At 43.1% G+C, this 12,912-nt stretch overlaps 1 protein-coding gene across 1 annotated transcript; it reads right to left on the bottom strand.

The window, feature by feature from the left end:
• Window positions 1-8,840: 8,840 nt before the first annotated feature.
• On the bottom strand, window positions 8,841-9,352 carry LOC308420530 (elongin-C-like). The gene has a single exon (XM_080916603.1). It carries the CDS (start codon window positions 9,263-9,265, stop codon window positions 8,927-8,929), a length of 339 nt encoding a protein of 112 aa, XP_080772729.1. The 5' UTR covers window positions 9,266-9,352; the 3' UTR covers window positions 8,841-8,926.
• Between the last annotated feature and the right edge of the window lie 3,560 nt (window positions 9,353-12,912).

Below are 12,912 nucleotides of genomic sequence, written 5' to 3'. Positions count from 1 at the left end.
AGAAAAGGCGAGCCTGCACAGGGCTTTGCCTGAAATATGGCAGAATCTAAGCTTTGACTTGGGTATGAGCAGGGAACCGCCAAGGCCTGAGGAGCACTGGAAGCCACCCAGTCATGTGGACTTGTTCAAAGAGGCCATTGTGGCTGTCACACGGAGCCTCAACTGAAAACAGGCGAGTTTAGAAGGAAAAAGGACCAGTTAGTGCTGCACATAAAAATGAGGCGAAGGCCCAGGACAGTGATGGATGAGGAGGGAGAAGTAGACAAGCAGAAGATGTTAATGAGGCAAGGTGAGCTAGCTTCCAAATAGGAACGAAGAACAAACTAAAGGAGGAAGGGGGACAATAACTTAAAGACCCAACCCTAATGCACCAGGCTCTGAGGAACAAATGAAGCTGCAAACAAAACATCCATGCAAATGACTGAGCTCCTACAGGACCACAGGGTGCTCAGGGGCCATCCCTTCCTTCTCCATAAAGATGAGAAGTGATAATAAATGGGAAGAAAAGTTCCCTGGGATCACACTGGGCATCTCACTGTCATTACTTAATGTGATTTTTTTTTTGGAAGTCAGTATGGTCCATGCTACCCGGTACACAGCTCCAAGAGTTTCATATCCTGTGATCAAAGGACAGCTAAGCAGCAGGTCATATCTCTGCAAAATGGTCAGGGAATGAGAAAGAGGTTTGAAGTGCTTCTTTCTCCTGATTCCAGTGATAAGGAAGGAATATTAAGTTGTGATGTTTTGTATATGCTTGACCCAGGGAGTGGCACTAACAGGAAATGTGGCCCTGTTGGAGTAGGTGTGTCACTGTGGACATGGGCTTTAAGACCCTAGTCCTAGCTGCCCAGAAATCAGTATTCTGCTAGCAGCCTTCAGGTGAAGATGTGGAACTCTCAGCTCCTCCTGTACCATGCCTGCTTAGATGTTGCCATGTTTCTGCCTTGATGACAATGAACTGAACCTTTGAACCTGTAAGCCAACCCCAATTAAATGTCCTTATAAGACTTGCTTTAGATAGTATTTTCTAGCATTAATGGGAGGAGAGGCATTTGATCCAGCAAAGGCTCTTTTCCCTGTGTAGGGGAAAGCCAAGGTGCTGAGGTGGGAGAGGGTGGTTGGGAGAGGGAACATCTTTGTGGAGGCAATGGGAGGGGGAGGAGGAGGGGAATGGGATTGGGGGAAAGGGATAACATCTGAAATGTAAATGCAGAAAATACCCAATTAAAAAAAAAAAGACTTGCCTTGGTCATGGTGTCTGTTCACAGTAAAACCCTAAGACATAAGCATACAGAGACATATCATATCATATCTTATTAATTAAGGGCACACCAAAATATATCTATATGTGTGTTTTCTTATTTCTCTGTCTCTCTGTGTGTATTGCCCCCAGTCTGTTGCTGTATCCCTGATTTTTTTTTCACACATGATCTCAATGCATAGCCCAGGCTGTCTGCAGATCTTCCAATTTCTATGTTACAAGTGATGGAACATATGTGGCTGTTTATGTATGAGAATACCAAACTATAAAATCACCCCCGCTACACACACATACGCACCAAGAAAGACTGCTGGTGCAGAATTAACCCTGGCAAGATTCAAACAGCAAGTATTTGGGGAGCACAGCTGGGAATGAACAGTCTTAGCAAATAGAAATATAGATAAGGGGCAATTCCCCAGTAATTAATTGTGCAAGAGCTGATTAAATAATCCAGAGGACTCTGCCTTGGTTATTGGGGAGGGTGCTGGCCAGGTTATGTTAATAGTTAATAGAGTTTATTAATTAAAATCTATTTACAGTGCTACAGAAGAAGACTCAAGAGAATCTCTGTGAATTTGAAACCACCCTGGTCTACATAGCAAGTTCCAAGATAGCTGAAAGGAAAGGAGTCTGCGCCATTTTTCCAGGTGTGGCACATACCTACAGTTCCAGCTCCTTAAGGGGTACTAAGACAGAGAATCTTGAGATTCTCTTGGAGACTCTGTCTCCAAAGAGGAGAAAAAGGAAAAAAGAAAAAAGAAAATGAAATAAACAAAGAAAGAAAAGAGCCCATTTAGAAGACAGATAAGGAGAAGAATGTAAAATTACATTAAGAATGCACTAATAAGAGTTCTAGGCAAAGAATTATGGGTACAGAGAGAAAGGGCACTTGGGACCTCTGACTAGGCAGCAGGTGGTTGTGAGGGTTAATCTTCATTGTCTGGATTTGAAATTCCTTAGGAGACACACTCTGGGTCTCCGTGGGGATGACTCCTTCCCATGGGCTCCTGTTCCACACTAAAAAAGGGGGGAAAGGAAGAAGCCAGCTGAGCATTCACTGAATTGCATTCATTCTAAATTCATATCTGAAGCTCTAACCCAGTGCAACTATCCCTTAAAGAGAGAGTCTCTAAGTAGTTGGTTAAAGATAAATGAGGCTGTAAAGGAAGGGACCCTGTCAGTAGAGCATGTATCCTTAAAAAAGGAGGCTGGCTCCATTAGCTGCTGATGGATGGTTCATATTCCCAGTATCCCTTAGCTTCCTGGAGGTCTCCACTGGAGCTATTCATTCATCCTCATGTACAGCCTTTTCAGAAACTCTCCCTACCAGACATTCTCCAACTGTCTGTGGAAATTTTTGTATGATTCTCAGAGAGCTGGAGTTCATTTATTTATTATTTATTGCTTTATGTTTTGAGCAAGGCCTAATTTAAATTTCCTATGTAGCAAAGGACAACCTTGAACTTCTGATCTTTCTACCTTTCACCTCCTAAGTGCTAGAATTATAGGCCTATGCCCCCTACCCTGTATGTGTATGTATGGATGTATGTATATATGTGTGTATGAGCCCAAGTCTCACTATATTGTCCAAACTGACCTCAAACCCCTGGGTTCAAGGACGTCCCATGTCCTTCTGACTCAGTCTCCTAAGAAACAGAGACTACAGGCACAGGCAACTGCAGAATTTGTATTGCACTGTAACTACACACAATAGGTTCACTGTTATCATACTCCTGATCCTTATTCTCATCCTCTTCCTCCTTTCTTCTTTTCCGAGATAAAGTCTCATGGCATAGCTCAGACTGGCCTCAAACTCATGAATGATCCTCTTGACTCTTCCTCCCAAGTGCTGGGAATAAAGCTTGTGCTTCTATGTCCAGCTCACGGTAGTTTTTAGTTAAACATATAAGAGCTAATTTGTGGACTAATTTGGAACTCAAAAAACATGAAGGCTTGGGTTGTGTTGCAATGGTAGAATGCTTGTCTTGCATCTATGAGTTCAGTCCCCAGTACTGCAAATTAAAAGAAAACAAAACCACCTGTAAGTCTGGATTTGTGGCACACATGTGTAATCCTCGTGGGTAGGAGTTGGAAGCAGAATTGGAGTTCAAGGCCAGCCTTGCCCACATAACGCATGATACCTGCCCTGCCCCCCAGAAGGTACTCCAAACAAAAGAAGAATGGCAAGCCACACAAACAGGAGAATCTCCATAACTTCAGCCAGCCTAGGTTATGAAGTAAAGTTTCAGGCTAGCCTGGGCCACAGAGCAAGACTGTATCTAGAAAAGAAGAAACATAGTAAGATGAAGCATGCTGAAATGTAAACATAGTCAACCATCCTCCTTTTTCTTCTGCCTGAACAATTCACAGCCCCAATATCACACACACTCTTACATCTTGGTGATAGATTATATAAAACAGCCTATGCTTTGACTATTTGTTGTCTTTGCTATTAATGAGCTAAATGTCTCTTCTTTTTTTCTTTCTTCTTTTTTGGTTTTGGTTTTCAACTTTTCAAAACAGTTTCCCTTCATGCCCTGGCTGTCCTGGAACTTGCTCTGTAGAGCAGGCTGGCTACAAACTCAGAGATGCACCTGCCTCTGCCTCCTGAATGCTGGGATTAATGTCATGCTCCACTGCCACCCAGCTTAAGAACTAAATTTCTTGTTTGGTGGCATCTACAGCATTGTCCAATTAAGATGTCCTCTGACTAGCTAGACCTTTCCCTGTTCTGGTAAATATTAAAAACTGTATAGTCACCATGACGTTTTACCATCGGCTACTCTCTGGCCCTAGCAGCAATCTCACCACCATGGCTTGCACCAACAGTGACTCCCATCTAATTCCCATGGTAGGTGGCTGCCACGCCAGTCCCATGTAAGTCCCACCTATTTCACGGCTCTCTTGCTGCTGACTCTGCTCAGTCACAATTCCCAGTAACCCAGTAAAATCAAAACTCTGGAGGCTTGTAATTTATCAATCAGATTTATACCGTTAAATTCTCACACCACAAAACATCCACACAATAAGCTCAGAGTCAATTGATATTGATATAAACTGCCCACCCAGATAGAACAAATTGTCCTGTAATAATCCATTCCTTATAAGATATTCATAGCTACCTGTGGCTACTTCCAGCCGCACGGATCTGGGTCCTTCTTCTCTTCCTCCATCTTTGTTCCTCTTTCTTCTCTTTCTTCTCTCCTGACTTTCAAAAACTTGTCCTACCTTTCTTTTTTCACTGCCCAATCACTGGCCTTGCCTTACCTTATGCCTGTCCTCACCTGCATATAGACATCAACCCACATTTCCCCCGTCTCCTTCAATGAACACCTGGAAGCTAACCGAGGAATAACAAAGGTTGTAATCCAGTGGTGCTTGGCACTTCAGCACAAGAGAACTCCCACCATTCCCATTTGCTGGAATCTGCCTGAAACTGCATCTGAGTACCCTGAAGTGACAGCAGCTATAGAAATATACATGGCCCCAGGAACACACCAGAGGTCTCAGGCTATGGGGGCAGAGCTGGGTTATGAGATAGGAACTGAGTGCTTCAGAAGTTTCTTCACCTCATGGCCATGGCTCTTGTTTTCAGGAGCTTGTGGCTCTATCTTTCTTGACATGGCAAATGGCTGCACCTTCCCACAGCTTCCACCACATGCTCCTCATCTCCTATCCTGTCACGGCTGGCATGGAGAAATAGCATGGTTGACTCTCCTGCGATAGGGGGACTTGATGAAACGGCAATTTGTAAAAGGAAACCAAGAAAGATGCAGGCAAATTCCAGTGTATTTCATAGGAAGCAGCTGACACAGGCAGAAAACCAGTGCAGCCTCGGGTAAGTTTTCCTGAAGCCACACTCAGAGCCTGGTTTTTTTGTGGAAGGTAAAATGACTTTGTCGTAGTGTTCTCTTGAATTTAGCAATCAATAATGTATAAGCACACAAAAATAGATCTGTATAGCAAGAGAGGGAAGGCAAACAAGCTCCAAAATGAAAAGATATCCACAGAAGTGTGCCTTTTGTGAAAACAGATGGATTCTGTATTCTTGTCACAAACTCACAGCGCACATCAGGCACATACACAGGTAAACACGGAATCCCAGCTCCAGCATAATGACCTCCATACAATGACATGAATTATATAAATGTCTTTCAGCCTGTTTCAGTTTTAACGTGGTAAGAATTTGCCACCTGGTGACGATCTTAATCTGCCTCCGGTCTCTTTCCTCCAATCATAGACTGAAGTTCTTTCCTTGTGAGAATTGGAAATCTGGATATGTGGGTACCAGATACGTGGACACAGAGCACACGAACACGCAGCACGGGGACGGTGTCTGTAGCTCCGCTGGTAGAATGCTTGCATAACACGAATGAGGCCTTGGGTTAGATCCCCAATACCACATACACTAGGAGTACTTACGCATGCCTGTAATCCCAGCTCTAAGGATATAGAGGCAGGATTAGAAGTATAAGGTCACTCTTAGCTACACAGTGAGTTCAAGTCCAGCCTAGGATATTTGAGACTGTGTCTTAGAACTGAATAAAGAACAAAAACAAGCAGAAATAAAACTAAACAGCAAAGAACATAGGTGAGGATGGGGCCACCGGGAAGTCAGAGAGGGAAGCTGCAGTAAAGGTAAACCTTTCCACACTCTGACTTTGACCAGTTAACCACCAAAGCAGAGGGAAATGTATGTTACTCAAAACCCCCTGCCTGTAGTTTCTTGTTATGGCAAAAATAATCTAAGGAATCAGCAATACACTGGAGATTTAAAAATAATACACACAAATCCTTCACCATATGAGTACTTTGTACAAAGGTCTCAGATCATTGAAAGGTCAGGGAATCAAGGGGTTACTGAAATGGACTTGGGGCTTTTGAAGTTTAATAGAAGAGTTATTAATGCCGCAGGAAGACATATAAACAACACAGCCCCAGCACCAGAAACAGACAGCATGGCACAGGCTCTGAAGAGAGCCTCATGGCAAAAGAGAGGTCTCTTCTTATGCCTTTCTGAGGGTGGGCAAGGTTAGGGCCTCTGGCCAGGCTTTCTGATTTTCTGGCAGGAGGCAGGGAAGGAGGTGGAGAGCAGGATGTACACCCACTGGTATCTCTTTTGATGTCAACCCACTTCCCCAGGTGAGAAACCCCCAGCACAGGAAGTCTGTTAGCCAGAGATTCACCTCCAGTGTCTCAGTAGGGTTCCTGTAAAGGAAAAAGGACTGCTGCAGATATTGTGGGTCAAGTGGCAGCTGGATGCTATCGTCACATTCTTACATTTATTACTATTATTAAGATAAAAATATTGGAACATGGCATTATATACAATATGTACATGTGTAATATATACAAGGGCATACAAAGAGGGTTGTGGTAGTACTGGTGACACCTAAAGACCTTGATGGGCAGAAGATGACAAGCCTGTCTTATGTATTATTTAGCAAACTTAGGATGACGGAATTTGTGTATCTGTAAACATCATTCCAGCCCTGGGCACCCTAAAGTTTAAATAGCGGATGAGTCACCTAATGCCCTGTTAAAATGTGACCTGACTCAGTGACCCTAGGGTGGAATCAGGGAGGTTACATTTCTAACAAGCTCTGGTGAATGAACTCTGGAATGCTAGGCAGAGGACCATATCAGGCAACACTGAAGATACAGGATGTGAAGTCCTAAGGGGAGCTATTGTTTGATACACAAGACCGTAGAGCCAACATCAAAGGGGTTGGAAAACACTCGCCAAACCGGATCCTCCAGCCATATAAACAACGAATAGAGATTGCAGGACCATTGTGGTATGTTTATAATTCAAGGCCAAATTAAGGTGCTGAGACAGGTGAGGTTACTTGAGAAGTCTCGAAGAAATCAAGGAACCTATCCCCATTCTGTGTGGGGAATAAAGAAACCTTTCTCTGTAGGAGAACCCATCTAGGCAAAACAAGTTTCTCAGCCAGGCTGTATTCGGTTCCCCACTTTCCTCTCTAAGGACAGGTGTAACAGGTTGTTGCTGCGGCTCCAGGGGCGGGGGAGGGAGGAGAGAAGAGAAAGGTATGGGTGTGTTTAAGGTGCTGTATCCACTCCTGCTAGCTAATATTTGGTTTCCTTATCTTTGGAAAGTAGACTGACTGCCGGTGCCAGCTGGGAGGCCCCCTGATCTCAGTCAGAACCCAAAGTCTTTAAGGAAGCTACTGGCCTCCTGTAGATCTGCAATCAGGCTTTGGGAAGAGAGAGTATCACAGGGCACTTGACCTCAAGTTACCTGGTATTAGCATCTTTGCCAGAAGTCCCACATCTTCACTAGTGAAACTCTTGCTGTGCTCTGAAAAAAAAAAAAAAAAAAGTCCCTTCTATGAACCTGACCATAAAGTGGTGAGATTTTTCCAAAAGTCAGGAAGTTCCTTCAATAGGTCAAACAGATATGGATCCAGTAACTGGGGGGTGTGGGGAGCACCTTATATTTCGAGTGTCTTTCCGGAACTGGAGATGGGAGGATGGATCCAGAAGAAACAGCATAAACCTCAGTCCTGAATGCCAGTATTCATTAGCTCCCTGCTGGCTACTTTGCAGAGACCCAGAGGTTTCTTGTGTGCTGAGTGGTTAGAAAAAGCCCTGATGGAAAGTTTCCCCAGAATACCGAGGGCTTCGTTCAAAGCACAGGGTCAAATACATTAACTTTGAAAGCTGACAACCTGCTTCAGCCTGGGCAAATTGCCCACCACTTCCGAGCCTCACTTTCTCATATAAAAAACTATTTCCAACATATTTATTATATCTTGTCTCCCTAGGCTTAGGGATAACTGCAGAAGAGGGAGCTGAGAAAGTGTAGGAGCCCGAGGTGGTCAAAGACCACAAGGAAACACTGTCTTCCAAACACAGGGCAACTGCACATATGAACTAAGAGCAGTTGTACAACATTCACAAGCCCCGTGCAAGCACAAGCCAGACCAAATTCCAGTTTGGAGAGAGGAACTGAGCACACCACCCTGTGGGCGGAACTGTTTGTAACTGTTAGCTGCTGGGAGCAGGAAATCGGTTTTGTCTAAGTGCGTAGCTTCTGGTAAGTCAACCATGCTCCTCCAGTGGAAGAAAGTACATCCAAGAATATTTGTGCAGCATGAATTGTTCTTAAAGGGTGTTGGGTTGGGAGGGCATGTTGCTTGTTTGTGTTTTAAGGACACAGAGTTGGGTGGGTAGGGAAGGGGAGGAGGATCTGGGAAGAAGGGGGTAAATGTGATGAAAACCCACTGTATAAAACTCTCAGAGAACTAATAAAAAATTAACATAAAAGTATAATTCAAAAATTACTTCCAAATAAATCATGGGTTAAATACAAAAAAAAGTGCTTGGAGGTTTTTTGTTTTGTTGTTGTTAGTTGGCTGTTTCCTTTCCTTTTCTTTCTTTTTTCCTTTTTCTTTCTTTCTTTCTTTTTTTTTTAAACTGGCAATAAATCTGTTTATTTTTTGGCTTATGAAACTTCCTTAATTTGTTGATATAGCAAACAAATCTCAACTCTGCTATGCAAATGACAGAAGGAATCTGCTCAGCAATTATCTTTAGAGTTCAATTTCATACAGGCAACATGCTATATGTGAAAAAATTACTAACTGAACTACAGGTATTAAATACTGAAAAAAATTAACAGTTTATTATAATTTATTTTATTTAACAACCTAGGAAGTTCGCGGCCATCAGCAGTTCCAGTGCAATTTCAGGTGCAATTGGGAATTCTGGAATTTCAGTGGAGCTGTTAGTATAGCGGACCTTGTAGGTAAAATACATGCACACTTTTGATAGCACATGTGAAGGGATCTCTCTAAAATTGACCTCATCGGTTTTATTCTCCGCAAACTGACCTGGACCACTCAACATGGCCTTTATTGTTCCTGATGTTAATGCATGTTCTCTTTTTACAATAAATTCATGACCATCAGAAGATATTAATTTCACATACATGGCATCAGGGCCTTCACAGCCACCATAGGTTTTCTCTTCTCCATCCATTCTGTTCTTACAAAATTCTATTTGATCCCAGAGGAACTTTAGTAGTTTCCTGGTGAGGCCGAGACGTTGTCCGCTAATAACTTGCGTCCGAAGGAAGTGCCTCTTTCTTTCTTTTGTTCTTTTTCTTTTCTTTTCTTTTTTTGAGACAGAGTCTCAGACAGTTTAGACTGGCCTTGAACTGATTTTCCTCCCTTTACTTCCCAGGTGCTAGAATTGCAGGCTTCTACCCCCACGGTAGCCAGCACTTGGCTCTTACTGTTATTTCTTCTTTCTTATCCACAAGGTGGTGGTGATGGGGGGAGGGGGGAAGAAAGAGAGAGAGAGAGGAGAGAGAGATATGATCCTATTTCCATCCCCTCTGCAGTGCTAGGGATCGAACCTAGGGCCTGTGTGTGTTAGGCAACCTTACTACCCTGACCTACACTCTTTAGTGTTCAGAGAAGATTTGATTATCTTCTATCAGCTGCATTAAAACGAAGTCCTTAAAGATGTTATAATCTGTTAGAGGGAGACAAACGATTGAAATGAATACCGGTGTCCTGGGTGCTCTGATAAATACAGAAGTGTACAATGGGGACGACACAGAGTGTGTCTCTTTTGTATAAGAGCAGAGTTTAGAGAAAACATTTTTGAATGGAATTTTGAAATAACAATGAGATTAGAAATCTGAAGTGTACGTTCACATACCAACTGGTATGTGAGCACTTCATAGAGAAACATTCTAACCTCTCACCCCAGAGTGTTTTCAATCCAAAATCCCAGTGCCAGCTGGAGGATAGTTTTTGATAAACGGAGATCCCCTAGGAACTCCCAAAAGAAGATAGAATATTTCCACTGCTCTTGGTTGCCCTCCAGAACTAGACAGTAAGCCCCTGCTGCTGAAGACAACACTCGCTTTGAATACAGGACCCAGAAAAACCAAGCTAGAACTGAGGAGGAGGCTTTCTCCTGGCTGTTAGCATTCATTGTGCTGGAAGGTGCTAATTAAACTGTCGGGAGAAAAGTCATCAGTAATGTAACCCAGCTGTGGACCTCGGTGCTACAACTCTGATCTGCCAGCCAAGATATATGCACTGGCATAATACTGGCATGACTGTTCTTAGGCTACCCAACCACTTCCTGACCAGATCTGAGGTCCACTCCAAGGGAAGTATTACCTGCCCTGGCTTTGACTGCTGGTGGACAAAGTTCCAGTGTGTCTCATCTCTGATCACAATTCTCCAGCATCCTTTTACTGTCATTTTTGATGATTTTCATTTGGTTACATGAGTTTTCTTATGCTTTTTTCCTTCGAGAGATTTTGTATGAGCTTTGGTAGAAGATGTGAATGGATACAATGGCAGTGTCTCTAAACAAAATAATTCTTTGGAAAAAATCTCTGCCACCATGGAACCACATTGTGAGATAACACTACCTAAGCCTGCGCACGAATCTCCACTGTGCTTCCTGTTTGCACTAAGAGAAGTAGAGACTTACGGTTCTAGGAACTCCCAGGCACTTATAACTGGGTCCAGGGATGAAAATACACAATCTAGAGAAACAGTGGCCCAGACCTAGAGTCTGAGGCCTTGGCAGTTAAGGCACGAGTCCAGTCAATAATAGTAAGAATAAGAGTTCGGTTAGAATAGTGCCCACAATTGATTCCCTGGGTACGTGACTTACAGGATGAATGGCAAGACCTGGTAAGCCCCACGAACAACATTCTGTTAAGAATTTAGACTGGCTTGTTCCCCCTCTGCCTTATACAGGAGCTTACGCTGAAGGAATTAGGATGGTACAGCATATTGGAAAAAGAGTAAGATATTGGGACCTTTCCCTTTGGGGAGTGTGTGAGGACAGCAGGTCCATATTGTAAGACTAAGGCACATAGGAAAACAATTAGGAAATAGCTCAATGCAAGCACTGTATCATGGCCCTTGAGGAATGAAAGCTGTTCTTGTGGGTTTGTTTCTCAGGACTCAGTGTGTGGCACCTGCTGACCTCAAAGGCTGAGAGCACACAGGAGAAACTGTAAGGAACACGCGGTGGGGTTGCTGAACTCTAGAGAGCAATAGGCACTTAGACGCTTGTTGAACTTATTGTTTTGGCTTTAAAGAAAAATACTGTAATAAAGCTGATGACCTCTTTTATTCCGGATGTTGAAAACTGGGGCTAAAATAGGTGTACTGTCAACTTGACACAAGCTGGAGTTATCACAGAGAAAGGAGCCTCAGCTGAGGAAATGCCTCCATGAGATCCAGCTGTAAGGCATTTTCACAACTAGTGATATCAAGAGGAAGGGCCCAGCCCATTGTGGGTGGTGACATCCCTGGGCTGGTAGTCCTGGGTTTTATAAGAAAGCAGGCTGAGCAAGCCAGGGGAAGCAAGCCAGTAAGAAACATCCCTCCCTGGCCTCTGCATCAGCTCCTGCTTCCTAACCTGCTCGGGTTCCAGTCCTGACTTCCTTTGGTGATGAATAGGGAAGTGTAAGCTGAATAAACCCTTTCCTCCCCAACTTGCTTCTTGGTCATGGCGCTTGTGCAGGAATAGAAACCCTGACTAAGACAATAGGTTAAAAGCAATCCATGAAAAGATCATACATTTCTTGGAATCATAAAGCCTACTTTTAACATTGCCTATGATTAAGCTACTATGAAAATACAGAGTACAAAAGGTATATCCTGTTTTTAATAAACACAGGAGCTATCCTGATTCACCCTCAATTCAAGTCAGTCTCCTTTCCTCACCAACTCCACACCTCCTCTCTGGGACCTGAACCCCACTGAAGCTGGACTCCGGCTCAGCTGCCGGTGGATAGGGAAGAACCTATCACTGAGTGAACACGTACTTACAAGTGCCTCTAAATGCTTATGTTTATTCCTGCTGACTGCTACAGCCTCTTTTAGCATTGTGTGACAGGCAAAGCAGAGACACGTACATCATCAAAATGCTGAGAATAAGGGACCACTGGGTGCTCAGCACTAAAAGGGATATCTACACCATCCACTTAAAACCAGGGATACTATGGAAGAGAGGATGGAAAGACTGTAAGAACCAGAGGATGGGCAGCATACTATAACATGTTCTCTTCCAGATATAAAATTCAGTTACAATCATGAAAACATAGCATCTGTGACCACCTGCACACACACACACAACACACTCACACAAACATACACACCTTCACACTCACTTACACAGACTGACTCACATATACACTCACATATACATATACACATATAAACACACTCATATTTATACACACAGATTCTAATACATATACTTACACATACACACACATGCTCTTTTACACATGCACACATATACTCTCATACACACATATACACACTCATACACATATTCACACATACACACTTACATCTATTCTCACACATACACTTATACACACTCTCTTATACATACATATTCACACACATACACACATTTACACACACATTCTCACACATACACTTTCACATACACATATACACTTACATACTCTTACACATGCACACTCTCATACATATATGACATGAAAGTAGGGAGGGGCACAAGAATATACAATCAGAATGTATCTCATACAAGTAAGAAACAGTCAAAACTTTTAGAAATTTCACAACTAGACTAAAGCCCAATCATGAAGGATCTTGTAAACATGTTTAGAGGTT

The sequence above is a fragment of the Micromys minutus genome (genome assembly GCF_963924665.1).
Source record: "Micromys minutus genome assembly, chromosome: 4".
Classification (NCBI taxonomy): Eukaryota; Metazoa; Chordata; class Mammalia; order Rodentia; family Muridae; genus Micromys; species Micromys minutus.
The sequence above is the reverse complement of the archived record's forward strand: the minus strand, read 5'-3'. Positions and strand labels throughout refer to the sequence as shown.

What these genes read in the sequence shown, in the direction of transcription:
- LOC308420530 (XM_080916603.1), bottom strand. Translation starts at nt 9,265, where the DNA reads ATGGATGGAGAAGAGAAAACCTATGGTGGCTGTGAAGGCCCTGATGCC.